Source organism: Pseudozyma hubeiensis (genome assembly GCF_000403515.1).
Source record: "Pseudozyma hubeiensis SY62 DNA, scaffold: PHS39, whole genome shotgun sequence".
Taxonomy (NCBI): Eukaryota; Fungi; Basidiomycota; class Ustilaginomycetes; order Ustilaginales; family Ustilaginaceae; genus Pseudozyma; species Pseudozyma hubeiensis.
Window position 1 is genome coordinate 49,217 of NW_012133821.1, and position 16,910 is coordinate 66,126.

The window sequence follows — 16,910 nt, forward strand, 5'->3', positions numbered from 1 at the left end:
CACACCGAAAGGGGGGCCGGCATGGTGTGGTCGGACTATAAAGCCAGTGATGGAATCCTCCGCGCGGCTCTCTTCCTGCAAACCATCAACCACGCATTGACAGCACGACACAGACCATGACGATCCCAGCACCAGAGAGCGCCCCCGTTGGAGGCATGCGACGCATCGTCACTGGTCACGATGCCAAAGGTCTCGCCATCATCGACAAGGACGACGAGATCGAGCGTCTCGACGTGACTCCAGAGCACGCAACTTTCGCTGTGAGTATCCCAAGGGAGCACAATTCGAGCAAGCAGCTGCTGACTTCTTCCTCATACCGTCCAACCAACAGGTCATGTGGAGCACCAACCAATGGCCTATCGACAACCAAACTCCAGCCGACGGAGCCACCAAGCCCACCTTCTCCGGCAGATCCCACAACGACAACGGCTCCGTGGTACGATTCGTCGACATGCCTCCCAACGCGTGCAGCCCCATGCACCGCACACAGACCCTCGATTACGGCATCGTCATCTTTGGCGAGGTGGAGCTCGAACTCGATGGCGGCGAAAAGAGGACCCTCAAGGCAGGCGACACTTGCATCCAGCGCGGCACCAACCATCTCTGGAGGAACAACACCGACAAGTGGGTCAGGATCGCTTTCGTTTTGATCCACAGCAAGCCCGTTGTCATTGATGGAAAGGCGTTGACGGATGAAGGTTTCCCTGGTCAATGATTTCGGGGCTAGTAGTGACAATATACAGATTGCAGTTGACACCGTGCGAGGCTGAAAGCAATGACTGTGGTAAGAGCATGAAATGGGTGTCAGTATCGGCCCTCAAATGGGAGACGGAGCAGAGATGTTCTGCATCGCGAAATTCTAGTAGGACGGCAACCGTCTTTCGCTCCCCACTCCTGCCGAAGTGCCCATGTGCCTTGCACTGGAACGCTGCAACCCTTGACTCAGCTCTTCATGCCATGCTTCTGTACAAAAGCATCAGCATCATGACTCTGAGACTGCTTCTTCCTCCACGCCTTCCCGCAACAAAATGAGCACCCCGTCTTCGAATCGCATCTACCGAGCACCCATCGGCTTCGGCCCAGCACCTTCGCCACGTCAAGCGCCCGATGGAAGCAGGTTTGACTGGTCGGATGCACGTACCACCACCGTCGGTAAGTCGATTCTCACAAACGCTCCATCTTTGTGTCTGCTTCTTCTCACTCTGACATGTTGCTCTCACGAACGCCTGGACAGGTGTAGTGCTCGAAGCCGACCGAGACTCGCTCAACGCCATCCTACCACCAGGCTACACCGTCGACCCCACCGCACCACACCCTACCATCCTATTCGAAGTCATGCAACTCCGCAACCTACCCTGGCTGGCCGGTCGAGGATACAACACTCTCGGGATCTACCTCAACGACGTCATCTGTTCACGTGTCTCTCCTTCCATCAAAGCGTCCTACCTTGCCGTTCTGTTCGAGAACTTTACCGACCCCATCAGTACTGGAAGAGAAGAGCTCGGCTTTCCCAAGGTCTTTGCCGAGATACCTGACGCCAATATCCGTGCGGAAGGTGGAGAGGAAACACAGGTTCACACTCTCAGCTGGGATGGGTACGAGTTTCTTCGTCTTCAGCTGTCGCTCACTGACTTTGCGGTTGAACAAAGCCCCGCGCTGAATCCGAGTCAAAGAGCTTACACGCATCCGACAAAGGATGGCATCTTGCATCAACGCTATGTACCTGCCGTCGGCGAACCGGGGAAAGCAGATGCAGACTATGCGACTTTCTGCCCTCCTCCACCGAGTCCGCCGAGCGTGTTGCGCTTTCAAACAGTCAGGACTGGTGCAGGCGGTGTATCAAAAAGCTGTCCATCCTTAATCGATAGCAAGGCGAACAAGACCGCGGACGGAGAGCACGAGTTCTGCGCAGGCAAAGTGAAACTGCAGATCGAGAGAGGCACCTTTCAACAGCTGCCAACGCTGTACAATGTGGTGGATGCCTTAGCAGAGATCAAGATCGTGGGGTTGAAGGAGGTCGCTTTGCAGCAGTTCAAGGGTGCCAGTGATCTGGGTAAGTGGTTCCACGAAGCATCATTTCGATAAAGGCAGCAGCTGACTTGAGTTTGACCGTCTTGTTACCCGTGATATCACAGCGAGCAATCATCGGATCGAAAAGTAGAAACGGCTCAAGAGCACGCATACAAGCCAGTCAAGGGCACAAACGAACTTCAATCGTTCCGATGCTCGAAAAACAACTTTACATACTAACATCTGCAGACCTGCGCTTAGGCCCACAACGCAAGCACCGACATAGCCATGATGCCGATGGTCAAGGCGGCCACCGCAGCGATGCACCTTGCCAACGAGTTCTTCTGCATCTTGACGTTGTGGATAAAATCACCACTGAGAAGCTCGACGAGCGCAGTGTACAGCAGGATACCCGCGCTGAGCGCGTGGAACGTTCCGAGCGTGATCAACGTCGCTGCGCTGTTGCTGTTGAAGCTCTTCCTCACACCGATGCCGATGGCGACACCGATGGGGGTAATGAGCACGAAGGCGGTTGCCATGGTCGCCTTGTACGCGGTGCTCTTCCACGTTAGCAGCGATAGACGCGAACCCAACGCCAGACCTTCGAACAGCTGGTGGAAGACGATCGCGATCAGCAGCGCTACGAATCCGGACCCCGTCGCGACACCCAACGTGACACCAATGAGGATCGAGTGGAAGATGATACCGGCTTCGATGGCGATCACGTCCCACTCTGCCACTTTGGCCTGAGCATACGAGAGACCACCGTACAAGCCACCACCCTCGGTGAGCGAGGAATCGGTGTGATCGAGGGAAGAGTTGGATTCACGTTTCTCCATCTGCTCCTGCTGCTGTTCAGCAGGTTGGGCGACAGACTTCTTCCTCAACGCTCTGAGCAGGAAAAAGTCCATCAGAAACACCAACCAGACTGCACCCATGGCGATCGCCGGTCCCGTAGCCTCGTACTTGAGCTCTCCCACGCATTCGTTGCCAAAGTACAGCACGGCGTGACTGAGCAGGTGGACGAAGGCGGTGCTGATCAGAACACCCGTGCCAAAGTGTCTGCAGATGAAGAAGATCTCGTCCGCCCATCGGTTCGACCTCTCGCTCCGGGATGATCTGGTGTAGAGGAGGATGGGCAGGTAGGCACCGAGTGCGGTCGAGACGAGCAGGATGAACACCGCTCCGATGTGAAGCGGCAGGTCGTAGTCTTCGAGCGGCGCGAGACCGCAGCCGTACAGCTCCGAGGGTCCGTGGCTGTGTCCAGCGTGCGAATGACCGGAGTGGTCGTGACCAGCGTGATCACCACCTTCACAATCCCAGTGGTCAACGTGGAAGACGCACTCCCCTTGACCGGTAGGGCTCGCCTGTGCAGCAGCTGCAGCGGTAGTGCTCGTCGTCGCGGCGTCGCAGTGGTAGTGATCCACGTGCAGCACGCAGTTCTGGCCTTCCGGAGACGGAACCGCGCTCGGAGAGGATGCAGTGGTGGTGACCTCGGCGCGTGTGGGATCGCAGTCCCAGTGATCGACGAAGAACTCGCAATAGCCTCGACCGGTAGGCGAGGGTGCCACGATGGTGGTGGTGGGCGTGCCGCTTACGGTGATCGCCGTGGTGATCGACGCTTGGGCCGAGACGAAGGGTGTAGCGGCTAGCAGCAGCAGCGCGGCTACTGAAGCTCGTTTGAGGCCGAACATGATGGCCGAAGACTTGATGATGGAATGATCGTTGGGTTTGAACTTGGATGACGAGAAAGGTCGGTGACTTATGTATCTTTCCTATCCTTCCACGTCCACGTCGAAAGTAATGACGAGAGCGAGAACGTCGTCGACGGCAGAAGGCTTGACCTCCCCCTCTCACCAGCACCTCAAACAGAAGGACAGCGTTAAGAGCCGCTGGTCTCTTCGCCTTGACATCTGACAGAGATCAAACAAAACTTCCTTCAGGGTCATCTGTGCACGCGGTCGATTTCTCTTGGCAAAAAGAACCGAACCACACCTCGATTTCACCTTCCAACACCCTGCCTCTTCGCTCGAGCCCCTTCTAGCCAAATACCTTCTTGCCACACCTTGAACCAATCATTCTTCTTCCATGCAGAGTTTCAGAGCGCAAATGGACCGGTTCGACCATCGCATTACTCGAGTCGATCCTATTGACTAAGATACCTCTCGAAGACGGACTTGGTATCAAGGTCGCGTCGGTAACCGGAAAGGTCGTTCTGCCAAGACTTTTTTTCCATTTTTTTGGCTTCTGCAGGAAAAGGCAGCTGTCCAAAACCGCGAGCCGCTTTTCTGCCGCTCGATTGCTTCGCCGCACGACATCCTCATCCCGCTACTGTCTGCTTCTTCCCCGTCCTCTCGTAGTGTCAGCGATGCCCTCCCACGTGCGTGTGGTAGAAGCAAGGGTCTGTTGAAAAAATTGTTAGAGTACTGTGCAAGTTGTCCGTTCGATGCCAAGAAAGAGTGCCTGCAGTGCCGCTGCGTTCGAGACAGTCGCCACACGCGACACGAAGCGCCCGACAGCTTTGCCTCTGCTCGTCTGTCGAGTTCTGCAGTGCAATCCCCTTCCGAATCATGTACTAGCTCAAGCGACCACAAAGCCGCAAATCGTGCCTTCTTGGCGCAAACTAGAGCGCCGGCCAACTTTAGAGCTTCGTCTTCACCTCCGCCGCTCTTTTCGCCGTCGTGTCAACCCCTGCCAACTCCACCCGACCCTGGATTTGAGACGTTCAGGCACCCGATAGAAAGCCGAACAGAACCTTGAAGGTCCTCCTCCTCTCGCCATTCTCGGCTTCCTCTGATCCGACTTCCTTGGCCTGCCAGTCCTCGCCTCAGTCTCGTCAGCCTCGACCATTCGAATATGGTACCAACGAGAGGGTTTGTGTGCAACGGAAAAAGTTTTATAGAGAACCTTTGTAGTATGCTTGGCTCTTTAACTTTCCCACGCTGATGCCAAGGATGCAAGAAGATCGCCATGCGAGCGACCCCTGATTTGGAAGAAGTGGTGTCGAGGTCGGACCGAGTTTTGACCGTTCGACTGTGTTGAAAGGTTTGTTCATAGGAAAAGCAGATATCTCGCTTGTAAAAACTTCCGAGCCGGACTACCTTCTTACTGCTCCCGACCAAAGTCCACTACCTCCCGCTCGTCCATATATAACCTTCCTACAACCTCTACACCGATACCCATCCGCTTCCTCGACCTACTCCAACCACCCACCCTCGCATCATCGTCCTCACCACGTCTCTCACGATGCATCTCCTGCCCTCGTTCGTCAGCCTCGCTTCGGTGGCCAGCTTGGCGGTCGCCTACCCGTCCTCCCTCTACCCGCGCTCGCTCGCCTCGTTCCAGCCCGAGGAATCCATCGCCTCGCAGTGGAAGATCCACGAATCCTGCAACGGAACCCAACGCGCCCAGATCTCGCGCGGCATCGAGGACATGCACAAGCTCGCGACCAACTCGCTCAACCACATCCTCAACTACCCCAAGGACGAGTACTTTGCCAAGTACTTTGGTGCCAATGCTGATCCTGCTCCTGTCATCGGATACTATGCTCAGCTCGTCTATGTACGTCTTTTTTTCTCTTCTTTTCTTCTCTGCTTCTCTCGTTCTCTCTTGTACTGACATTTCTTGGGGGTTTTGCAGGGTAACAAAGGCGATTCTCTTTTGCGTTGCGATGACCCGGACGACAACTGCCGCTTGCCCGAGTGGAACGGTCACTGGCGCGGTAACAATGCTACCAGCGAAACCGTCATCTGCGAGCTCTCCTACACCTCCCGCCTTCCTCTCGAAAAACTCTGCTCCGGTGGCTTCCAACTTTCCGTCAACAACCCTTCCACATACTTTGGTGCTGACCTCATGCATCGTGCTTTCCACGTTCCAGAGTTCTCCCATGAGAAGATCCACCACTATGCAGACTCCTATGTGGATGTATTGGAATTGGCAAAGAGTGAAGATGGAAATGGGACGAGGGCGGTAGAGAACCAGCATAGTTTGCAGTACTTTAGCTTGGATGTGTACAGCAGAAAGTTGACCAGCTGGGGTTGTGTAGGGGAGGTAAAGGAGGAGGACCACGACGATCACAGTGGTCACGATCACAGTGCGACATCGAGTGCAGCAGCTGCGACGACCCAGACGCAGGCGGCTCAGGCAAGCGCAAGTACGCCGAGCGCCGCTGCGGCCGATTGCCACACCCATGCTGACGGTTCGATCCACTGCGGTACTCATTAAATGGTCGGGTTGCTGTCCCACTGCTAGCCCTTTCTGCTTCCCTCAAAATCTTTCCTGTTGTCTGTTTCCCAGAGACCTTTCTTGTACATTCTTATCATTTCGTTCATTCTGTGAAATTCAGCCAGGCACCGCCACGTACCCTCTCGTCTGACCGCCAAGCACTCCGCAAAAGTACAACCAAATTCTCAAGAGCGGCTATCATGTTGTTAGCCATGACGAGCGATCCCCCATGTTGTGAAGGTCCAACGACTCCCAAACCATTTCCACTCTCAATCTCGTTGTAGTGCACCAATCGCTTCGAAAGCCCCCATCTATGACTAGGCGCAACTATATACACTTTCTTCCCAGCCGTCTCGACTTTTCGTCAAATCGGCTCCTCCCTCGGCTCGATCAACACCTCGTTCATCGCCACATGCTCCGGCTGCCTCAAGGCATACACGATCGCGTTGGCGACATCCGCCGGATCGAGGATCTTGGCGCCCGTCGGTTCGCCGTACTTCTTGATCGCCTCCTGATCGCTGCTCATGCCCAGCAGATCCGTCGCCGTGTTGCCCGGCTGGATCGAGGTCACCCTCAACCCGCTCCCCGCCGTCTCCAATCGCAACGACTGCAACGTCGCTTCGACGAAGAACTTGGACGCGCTGTACACGCCCAGACCTGGGAAAACCTTCCTACCGGCATCCGAAGAGATCGCCACGATGTGACCCGTGTTCCGAGGCAGCAATCGTGGCAGACTGGTGGAGAGGACGTTGAGAAGACCCTTGCAGTTGACGTCTACCGTCTGATCCCACTCGGACACTTGGACGTTGTGCATCATCGTAAAGTACATCACGCCTGCGCAAGAGACGATCATGTCGATGGGACCGAGCGTGTCTGTGGTGGTCTGCATGAGCGAATCGACCTGGGTGCGATCGACGACGTCAGTCTTGTGAATGTGGACCTTGCTTCCGCTGGCGGCGCCGTTGGAACGTGAGATCTTGCCAAGCTCGAGGGAAAGCTTTTCGAGCGCTTCGACACGTCTTGCTGCGAGCGCCACGTGAGCGCCTTCGCGAACAAGAGCTTTGGCGACAGCAGCACCGATTCCGGAAGAAGCACCCGTGATGACGGCTACCTTACCCTTGAGCGGGAACTTGGGATCAAACGCAGCAGCAGCAGCGAGTCCATTGGCATCGTTACCTACTCCGTTGGGCGTAGCCGGCACACTCAAAGGCTGCCTCTGCATCCATCCACGAGCATACCAGTGCTTCGCATACGTTTGCAACAGCTTGGCATCCACCTTTGGCCTCTCAAGATCGCCCAACGCACCACGCGTCGCATCGTCCTTCAAGGCAATGATGCCGAGCAAAAACTCCTCGGACGGCATACCAGATCGCAGAATGTCCACCGTCAGACCGTGGTCTCCGCCCTTGGCCGATCCACGCTTCTCCTGCCACAGCGAGACCCACGATTTCCAGCTGGTTCTCGTCGTCGAGTATCCGAGCGAATCAAGATGTTGGAAGAGCAGCCGGCAATCGATGGGTTCGCTGTCGCCAAGATGGTAGATTCGCTGGTTGGCGTCGATGTGGTTGCCGATGGCGATGATTCCGCGGCTGACGTAGTCGACGGCGGTCATCTCGATGTGCCAGTCGGGGATCTCGGGTGCGACACCGAGGTGTACCGATTCGACGATGAGCGCAGTGATGAGGTCGTACGTGTTGGTCGAGCCCGTCTCGGAATGACCGCTGAGCGTGCCAATTCGGATCACGTTGGCAGGCAATCCACGTTTGGCCGATTCGAGCACGAGCTGTTCCGCCACCCACTTTGTCTGGCAGTAGCCATCGAGCAGCTTTTCAGGAACATCTTCGAGCGGCATGATGGCCGACTCTGGCCAGCCGGTCTGCGAAGGTGGCAGCACACCGTTGGTAGAGACGTACTGCACGGTGGCGTTGCTGAGGAAGGCGAGACGAAGCACCTCGCGGGTGCCTTCGACGTTGGGATCGCGCAAAGCTGCGTAAGGGTAGACGAGGTTGACCTGGGCCGCACAGTGTACGATGGCATCGACGGTCTCGACCAGGTTCTCGTACACCTCGGGAACGAGACCAAGACGGTTACGAGACAGATTGGCGGGCAGCACATCGATGCGGTCGAGCATGCCGTGATCCCAAAAGCCGAGATCGAGCATGTTGCGTCGCAATCTCGCCATGGCAGCCGATCGATCGGTGCGGTAAGGGGCGTTGAAACGGATCAGGCAGACGATGCGTGCCGTGGTGTTTTGGTACAAGTCGTGCAGCAAGAAGCCGCCGAGGAAACCAGTGGCACCCGTCAGCAGGATGGTCTTGGCCTCGTTCAAGGGCGTCGGCTTGACCGTGTCGAGAGAGGCGAGCTTGAACTCGGGAGCAAGCTCAATGTCGTCACGCAGCACGGTCGGCAGATCAGCCTGGACGGCAGCATTGTAGCCATCGCGAGCGGCAAGGGTGATGCGTACGTGATCTTGGAGCGTCGGTTGTCCGGCTAGCTCTCCCAGAGGCACAGTGAAACCGCCGAGAGTCTTGGAGATTCGAGTGGCGAGGTCAGCGAGCAGCAGCGAATGGCCACCGAGGTCGAAGAAGCTAACCGTCTTTCCGGCTTCCAAGACTGTGTTGGGGTTGATGTTGAGCGAGAGCGCCCATAGCCCGGCGATCGACTTGAGGTTGACCGTCTCATCTGGTGCGGGACTTCTGGCTCTCGAGTTAGTGCCGCTGGCTGCAGCGATGGCAGCCTTTGGGTTGGGCAGATTCTTGAGATCGACCTTGCCAGAAACTTCGTGGGTAGGGAGCGAGTGCAGTACCACCCAGAGAGTGGGGATCATGTAGTGGGCGAGATGCGAGACGAGCACCTGGCGAGCGCTGGGACTGTGTCCGTTGTCGTCGATGGTCAAGACAGTACGGGCACCGCGCTCGGCGTCATCGGGCACGACGTAGGCGACGAGCTGACGCTCGAGACCCTCACCATGTGCGACGACAGCGCAGTTGCTCACGTCGAAGTTGTCGACGATAGCCTTTTCGACAATGCCTGGCACGATTGAGTAACCTCTGATCTTGATCATGCCACCGACTCGGCCGGTGATCTCGAGCAGTCCCGACTCGGGAATGATGCGAGCCAAGTCGCCAGTCCTGTACTTGCGTGCGTTGGGGCTGGAAGCAAAGGCGTCGGGAGTGAAAGCCTTGGCGGTGGTGTCGACGAGGCTGAGGTAGCCGCGAGCCAGCAGGTCGCCTCCGACGTACAGCTCACCGGCTTGGCCGGGTTGCAAGCGGTTGCCCTCGTCGTCGAGAATATAGGTGTGAGCCTTGTCCATGGGCGGTCCGACAGGGCAGTACGCGGCATCGTCGGGCAAGGTGGTAAGCATCTCGCGCAGGTCACCGCATGCTACCTCGTGTGTCTCGCTGGCGCTGTAGCAGTTGAGAAGACGCGTCTTGGGCAGCGCCTTGGTGGCCCTTCGAGCGAGATCTGTGGTGACGACTTCGCCGTTGAGCCAGAGAGACTGGAGGTGAGGAAGCTTGTCACCTAGGTTGTGGTGGCGTGATAGGACGGCTGCGAGCAGAGTCGGGGTCATGAGGGTCTCTGTGATCTTTTCCTTTGCGAGCAGTTCGACGAGCTTGACGGGATCGTAGCTGGTGTGATCTGGGATGGCATAGGTGGTGGCGCCTCGCAAGAGCGGACGGAGCATCTCCCAAATGAAGTAGACGTTGCAAGCTACGCGGTCAGCAGGCTTGAGATCGTTGACAGCGAAGCGGAGATCGTACGAGAGGACGGGAGCGCGATGTGGGTTTGCGATACCCTTCGGCTTGCCCGTGGTGCCAGAAGAGTACGAGACGAAAGCAAGGCGGTCGAGGTCGGTTTCATCCGGGAGAGGCAGCAAGGAGGATGAGGATGAAGCTGAAGCCGAAGCTGAAGCTGATGCAAAGAGCTTGTCTGCTTGTTCCGCATCGTCGATCAAGATGGAAGGCACTGCCTTGGGCAGCAACTTTGCATGTTCGGACTGGGTGACAATGACGGCTGGCTGAGCATCCTTGATCACGTCGTGGAGGAGACCGAGAGGATAGGCGAGCTCGAGAACGAGGAAAGCGCCGCCGGCTCGCAACGCAGCGAGACATGCGATGACGTAGTCGGCGCCTCTCCCCATGAGGATGCCGACGAGCGAGTCGCGACCGACGGCATGGTTGGCACGAAAGAAGAGCGAGAGGCTGTCGACTTTGGCATCGAGCTGCGCATAAGTGTAGCTGGCCGAAGGATCCAGGAGGGCGAGAGCATCGGGAGTGGCCTTGACCTGCTTGCGGAAGAGGGCGTCGAGGTCGAGCCTCGTATCGAGGACAGGCATGTTGATTCGTATGAAGACTGAGTCGCCGTCGTCGCCGTCGTGGTGTCGTTATACAGCCTTGGAGCTGCGGACGATTGACCAGGTGGCTGAGCCTAGCTCAGCTTCGGAAAATGGCCGACGGCAGGTGATGGGAGAGGAGAGATTCGGGCTGGCCGATCGATGTGATGAACGGAGTGAAAGGAGCGTGATGGTATGATTGAAAGGGAGACTCGGATGTGCCGTTGAGGGATGATGGGCGTGGAAAAGGGAGTGTGAGTGCAGTCTAAACGAAGCGTCAATCAGAAGATCACGAGAAGAATGCGCAATTGCAGCAGCTGCAACGCGCGTTGGCGTGTGCGAGCATGCAGCTGAGGAAAGGCACATGCATTGCAATCAATTGTCCATTGCCTTTCCTTCCCCGACATTCTCCAACTTGTCGACTACACACTGTCCCACAAGCTCACACTCGCCCACGTCGAGCCCAGTTTCGAACCGTTTCAACTTGGATCGGGCATCTCTGTTTCAACACCCGTCACGGCACAGCGGTGTCCGAGGGCCAAGCTTAAGACGCTTACAAACAAAGAAGACAACGGCCTCTTCAAATGACGATAGCCGACAATCACGCCAACTCGAGCCCACATGAGACATCGGAAACCCACCCAAGCGACTAAGAGAACGAGAAGAACGCCGCAATTTTCACAAGGGTTCAACAAGCCAAGCCGATAGATTGGCGAACCCAACAGAAACGTGCATCTCAAGGCCAATTTTATCGGTACAGCCCTCGCTGCGCCAAATCGTTAAAATACTACAACAACACATCTGGAGCGACGCTGCCGTGCCAGTCTCGATAGCAAAGGACTTCGATTTGCACGCGTGGCTCAAACAATTCTACTGCAAAACTTGTAACGGCCTAACAGATTTGCTTCCTGAGTTCCGGGAGTCGGATCCTTTTCTTTTTCCAGCTTCGAGTGTGGAGGCATACAGGAAAAACAGGGTCTGGGATGGAACATCCTGCTTCCTGTGTCCAAGCAGACAGCCATCAACCATCTTCTCTTCGTCGCTCGCAGTTGAAGGACACCTTGTCCCGACTCGCCATCAGCTATGCCGCCCAAAAAGCTGTCCATATCGCAAATACGCGCCGACAGCAGAGTGCGCAGCCACGATCCGGATCTCAATCGCACCTCGTCCTCATCATCCTCATCCTCGCACAGACGGAATGCTGCGTCCAGCTCCAACCGAGCCAGTAGCCGGTATCAATCGGTCGCTTCTAGCTCCTCGACACGCCAACCATCAGCATCAAACGGCAGAAATCAGGCGAAACGACCCAAGCGCTCTGCTCAACCAAAGACTTCGGCGCGCATCCTGCACATCTACGACGACGACATCGAGGAAACTCGCGTCCAGAACCTGTTCGCCCCCGACTCACGCACGCGGCGTCAGAACGTGTCGTATCGACCGCTCTCGCTGACCCAGCAAGCTCATCGGGATGGTCCAGACTTTCAACTCCCTACGCTGAGCAGCATGTGTTGCTCCGTCATAGCTTCATGCTTCGATGCGCTATTGCCGTCTCGCGACCAATTTGAAGTCGCTGCCGGCTCAAGTACATCCTCCAAAGCCAATCAATCCATCAAGAACGCTCACACGCTCAAGCAGAGCTCTAATCCTCGCAAGCGGTCCAGAGGCAGAGCATTTGGGGCAGCTCCTGATTCCGACGAGGACCAGCAAGACTACATCCCAAGCGACGATGAGGGCTCTAACCTCAAATCTTCGACGTCAAGATCCACTCGCAGCCGCAGAGAAGCCTCACATACCGCATCTTCTTCCACACTCAGTGGCAACAACGCTTCTAGCCGGCTTCTGGCAGGATGGACCACGTCAGAGCTGCACTACCTCACTCGCAAGACATCAGAACAGCTCAAGTTGCTTTCTCCAGCCGCATCCTTCCTCCTCTTTCGCGCCCTCGTCGATCAAGCACCGCAGCATCTCACCAAGACGGTCGTCATCAACTACTTCTTGCCTCCCATTTTGGGCAGCTCGTCGAGCTCTTCATCGGCGTCTGCCGCGGCAAAGACCCACGTCTGGCTGCCAGCCTCAATACCTTTGCTCTCCCACGACAAGTCGGCTGCATCCTTCCTCATCGCCCATCTCGCCAACTCGATCACTTCTGCTCGTGAGCATCACTCGTCTATTATGAGTCAAGCCACCGCGGAGGATATGCCTCTTGCTGCGCTTCCATCCCGCCTCCTTCAATCCCAATCTACGTCGTTTGCCCTTCGTTCACTGCAACTACACGGCTTGACACGCTTGCAGGACGGCACACTTGCTCGCTTCTTCGAGGCTGCCACCCCTTCTTCGCACAGCGAACCCATTCTTCGTCTCGAAACCATCTCACTTCGAGGCTGTGTCGCGGTCGGCGATCGTACGGTCGCCGCCATCTGCCGATCCACCAGCGCCACCCTCCGCTATCTCAACTTGGACTTTACCGACATCGCCGCCGACTCTGTCTCGGCCATCATGCAACACGTCCCCGACATCCACACGCTCAAATTGGGCTACAACGAGAATCTCTCCGACAAGACGCTACAGACCGCTCTGCAGGCGCCTACCACCGGAGGCTTCATACCTTTCTCAAAGTTGACCAATCTGCGTCTTCGGCAGTGCAGTCAGGTGGGGGACGTCGGCGTGGCGTGTTTCCTCAAATACGCTCACAAGACGATTGAGGTGCTCGATGTCTCTGGCACGGCCGTGGGAGGTGCCAACGCGCATCAACCTGATCTGCACATCTTCTTCATGAGCTGTTTTCCCATGGGAATACCCGACGGTTCGGAAACCGCAACGACAACGTTGAAGTTGAGGAAACTCAACTTGCTGGATACGAATATCGACTTTGATCTGCTCATCAAACTCATCGAGCGTTCGCCGAACATGGAGACGATGTTGTTGCGACAGATGCCCAGCAGACTTACGCGCGATGGGATGATCGATTTGCTCGAAAGAGTGGTCTCTGATTCGCGTAGTGGTTGGCGCGATCGAAAGTGGAAGCGTTTACAGTTACGCGTCCTCGATGTGCGAGACGAGTTTGCCGAGTTGTTTCCCGACCTGCTCGCCATCTTTCCGGTAAGTCTTTCCCCTCAGTCCAGTCTCTTGTATTCACTGAAGCTGACCTGTTTTTGGGATCACAGCGCCTGCACATCGAAAGTCTGAAAACATCCCAAACCCAGTCCCACTTCTTCTCCAACGTCCCCGATCGAATTCAACCCAACTCGTGCATCGTCCAGCACCTCAAACTCCCCGACGCAAAACTCTCCGAGCACGCTTGGCAGTTCTTACCGCTCATCACGACGTTGAGATCGCTCGATGTCAGCAACACCGCTGTTCCCGAATCGATTGTCAAGGCGACGATAGAGGCGAATCCCTTCTTGGAGGTGATGGATCTATCGAGTTGCAAGCAGATGCGCATTTCGACGAGGAGGAATGCGTTTGAGCTGGTGGACGAGAAGTGATGCTCTGCGAGTCGTGATATTCATAATTCAGCTTCTCAACACAATCAGCGACAGCATGGAATGGCATATCAGATTCAATAAGTTCTCGACGAGCACTACGCGTGGCTACAGAAATATGCATCAAGCATCAAATCATCGCCTCAGAAACGACACAACCACGTCTACTCCTTCTTCCCCTCGTCTGACTCAACATCACCACCCTCCTCGCCTCCACGCTCGACCTTGCTCTCTCCGAGCATCTGAGCCATCTTTGCCTGCTTCAGCACCTCGGTCGCTTGCTCCCTGTCCTCGGCTAGGGTGGCGAAACGCAGACGGAGGCTTTCGATGTCGCGAGGGTCGGTGATGCCGGCTGCGGTGGCGATCTGTGCGAGCTCGGCGGAGTTGGAAGAGAGTTGAGAGCAGAGCGACATGAATGACTGCAGTTCGTGGCGGGATGGCGCGGGGAGGTCGGGGGAGGAGAGGGAGGACGTGGGGACGACGATGCGTGGGGAAGAGCGGTGCAGGGTCGAGTCGTCGAGGTGAGGGTGATCGTCGGGATTGGGTTCGTCGAAAGACAAGATCCTTTTCACGAGATCTTTGTGATCTTCGCCCAACTCTTTCGACTCCACATCCAACAACACCGATCCACTCTCCGGGAAACATCGGATCTTTCCCAACAGCCTCTGCCTCACCGACACCACCTCCTCCTTCTCCACCTTCTCATCCCTCCACTCCCCCTCTGCGTCACCCGCATCTTCACCCAGAATCTGAGCCACACCCACAAAGACCCTATGCTTCACCTCTTTTCCCGACAAGGTTTCACACTCGGCATCCCTCTTGCCGCCCGCCCAGACATTACAACTTCCATCCCGATCGCAGTTGTCCTTCTTGGCGGTGGCATCGCAGTTTCCCGTAGACCAGTTGCTGATCAGCACGTCTCGAACCATATCCTCCATCTGTTGCACCTCACCGGTGCTGTACGGGAGGCAGTCTGGGGAAGGGAGTTGGCAGTCTGTGGAAAGACATGTGGTGGAACCGGACTTGCAGTATCCCACTCCATGAAAAGCGGGTGGTACGAGCTTGTGGGCGATCTGTTGGGCTGGTTTGGCGAGTTGGTTGGAGTGGATGTGCGGGTGTTGGGAGAAGATATCGAAAGTCAGGTGGGTGGTGCCGATGTCACGTTTCACTTTCGCAGGGGTAGGGTTGGGGGAAGATCCAAAGCGTCCATCCATCGCGTTCCTCACCCCGGCCTCGACCTCTTTATCCGTGGGAACCCTGCACCCTTCTGTCCTTTCTCCCCGGTCATCCCACAGCTCGCACTCCTCACCCTCTTCACATCCTCCGCTGCCGGTACATCTTCCGGTAGACAAAACTTTTGCCAGCATCACATATAGCTCTTCCTCGTACTGCTGCTTTTCCTCCCTTGTAAATGGGATGCATCCGGCGGTGGTGAGCGGACAAGGATCGTTCTTGCAGGTGGGGGCGTGAAGTTCGCAGTATCCTTGATTCGAGGTGGCGAGCTGCACCGCGGTGGAGGAGATACGTCTGGCGGTGGAGAGGATCTGGGTTTGGCTGAACAGGTCCGCGTGAACCCCGGCGTCGCCCTGCTCGGAACGCTTTTCGTGTTTCCTCCCATCCTTCTCCCCACCTTCATCCATCTTCATCGCCAGATCCGCGATCGCTTCTTTTCCGAGCAATCCACACCCCTCTTCACCAGCACAAGTGTTTGCAGCAAACATCGTTCGAACGTCCGCAGCGATTTCCTTTTTCTCTTCGACTGTGTAGGCGGTACACCCCGGCGATGGGAGAAGGCAGAGCGAAGGATGAGTGGTAGAAGAAAGACGGTAGCCGTGAGTGGAGAGGAATTCGGAGAGTTGTTGGTCGAGGTCGTCAGTGTGGTGAGCAGATCCGCGGGGTGGGATTCCGTGGGGGGCGGAGGGATCGAAGCTGTCGTGGGAGTTGTGTGGGAGGCTCTCCGAGTGAGAGACTTGGTCGTGTTTTCCTGCACGTCCGTCTTCATGGGGTGCAGTTCGGTCGTTCGAAAGGCTATCCTCCTTCGCATCTGCTGGTTTTCACAATCGAATATGTGGAGAGGTTTCCTTCGGTCAGTCACTTGGCCGAAACTACACGATTGTCTGGTATGGCAACTTACCCGTAGCGACGACAACCGAAGCAAACGCCAGGCCGGCCGTGACGAGCAGAAGTACGCATTGTTTGAGTTTGACCATTGCGAAGAAGCTCCGAAAGCTCACTGACGACCGGATTTCTTGAGACAGTGGAAACACCAAGGCAGGAGAAAAAGAGGGCGAACTGAGAAAGCACAAAGGAGACGGTCATATATAGGCAATCGCGTTCAACGGGTCAGCGAGAGACTGGAATGAAATCCGTTTACCAACCCACACCTCTTTCGTCTCCATCGAGCTCGAAAGCGTGGCATTCCAGCCGCATCTCCCGCAGTCTCACAGCTGCAACTCGTTGTCAAATGCAACGACAGGGGACTTCATCAATAGTCGCTTGCTTTTGCGAGGGCCGAAGAGCAAAGGTGTGGGAATAAAAGAGGCGAAATGCGTTGACGACTGTCCACGGATGAACTTCTGTGGGACATTTGCATGACGGTTTTGATGAGTTGGGGGGGAGAGTTCTAGTGCTGGTTTGGTAGTGCGAAATCGGGTTAGGACGTCGTTGAGATAGGAGGTCACGAGATGCTGGAGGATGGCTCTTGCGTCGGTCCGGGCAGGCGCGAAATCAAGGTGTGATACTCAGCATCCAACGGAGTTCCCTCCGGATCGTCTGCTCTGCAGCTCCGCTTGCAGGGAGGTGAAATTGAGACCGCAACTCACCCACCAACCAACGATAGCCCACCCGCTCCTTTCCCCCCC

General features: G+C 56.3%; 7 protein-coding genes across 7 annotated transcripts; 4 read left to right on the plus strand and 3 right to left on the minus strand.

Annotated features, from left to right (window-relative positions):
* Positions 1-155: 155 nt before the first annotated feature.
* On the plus strand, positions 156-715 carry PHSY_004154 (hypothetical protein; the record flags this gene model as incomplete). The annotated part of the gene is made up of 2 exons (XM_012334770.1): positions 156-260; positions 332-715. 2 exons carry the CDS (start codon positions 156-158, stop codon positions 713-715), a joined length of 489 nt encoding a protein of 162 aa, XP_012190160.1.
* A 313-nt stretch (positions 716-1,028) lies between these two features.
* On the plus strand, positions 1,029-2,085 carry PHSY_004155 (hypothetical protein; the record flags this gene model as incomplete). The annotated part of the gene is made up of 2 exons (XM_012334771.1): positions 1,029-1,152; positions 1,235-2,085. 2 exons carry the CDS (start codon positions 1,029-1,031, stop codon positions 2,083-2,085), a joined length of 975 nt encoding a protein of 324 aa, XP_012190161.1.
* A 182-nt stretch (positions 2,086-2,267) lies between these two features.
* Positions 2,268-3,704, minus strand: PHSY_004156 (ZIP Zinc transporter; the record flags this gene model as incomplete). Its single annotated transcript, XM_012334772.1, has 1 exon — positions 2,268-3,704. The coding sequence occupies one exon, from the start codon at positions 3,702-3,704 to the stop codon at positions 2,268-2,270; it is 1,437 nt and encodes a 478-aa protein (XP_012190162.1).
* Positions 3,705-5,256: 1,552 nt separating this feature from the next.
* On the plus strand, positions 5,257-6,234 carry PHSY_004157 (pH-regulated antigen precursor; the record flags this gene model as incomplete). Its single annotated transcript, XM_012334773.1, has 2 exons — positions 5,257-5,571; positions 5,650-6,234. The coding sequence occupies 2 exons, from the start codon at positions 5,257-5,259 to the stop codon at positions 6,232-6,234; spliced, it is 900 nt and encodes a 299-aa protein (XP_012190163.1).
* Positions 6,235-6,598: 364 nt separating this feature from the next.
* On the minus strand, positions 6,599-10,570 carry PHSY_004158 (NRPS-like enzyme; the record flags this gene model as incomplete). The annotated part of the gene is made up of 1 exon (XM_012334774.1): positions 6,599-10,570. The coding sequence occupies one exon, from the start codon at positions 10,568-10,570 to the stop codon at positions 6,599-6,601; it is 3,972 nt and encodes a 1,323-aa protein (XP_012190164.1).
* A 1,080-nt stretch (positions 10,571-11,650) lies between these two features.
* Positions 11,651-14,052, plus strand: PHSY_004159 (hypothetical protein; the record flags this gene model as incomplete). The annotated part of the gene is made up of 2 exons (XM_012334775.1): positions 11,651-13,666; positions 13,732-14,052. 2 exons carry the CDS (start codon positions 11,651-11,653, stop codon positions 14,050-14,052), a joined length of 2,337 nt encoding a protein of 778 aa, XP_012190165.1.
* Positions 14,053-14,213: 161 nt separating this feature from the next.
* On the minus strand, positions 14,214-16,479 carry PHSY_004160 (hypothetical protein; the record flags this gene model as incomplete). Its single annotated transcript, XM_012334776.1, has 3 exons — positions 14,214-16,093; positions 16,184-16,341; positions 16,424-16,479. 3 exons carry the CDS (start codon positions 16,477-16,479, stop codon positions 14,214-14,216), a joined length of 2,094 nt encoding a protein of 697 aa, XP_012190166.1.
* Positions 16,480-16,910: the final 431 nt, after the last annotated feature.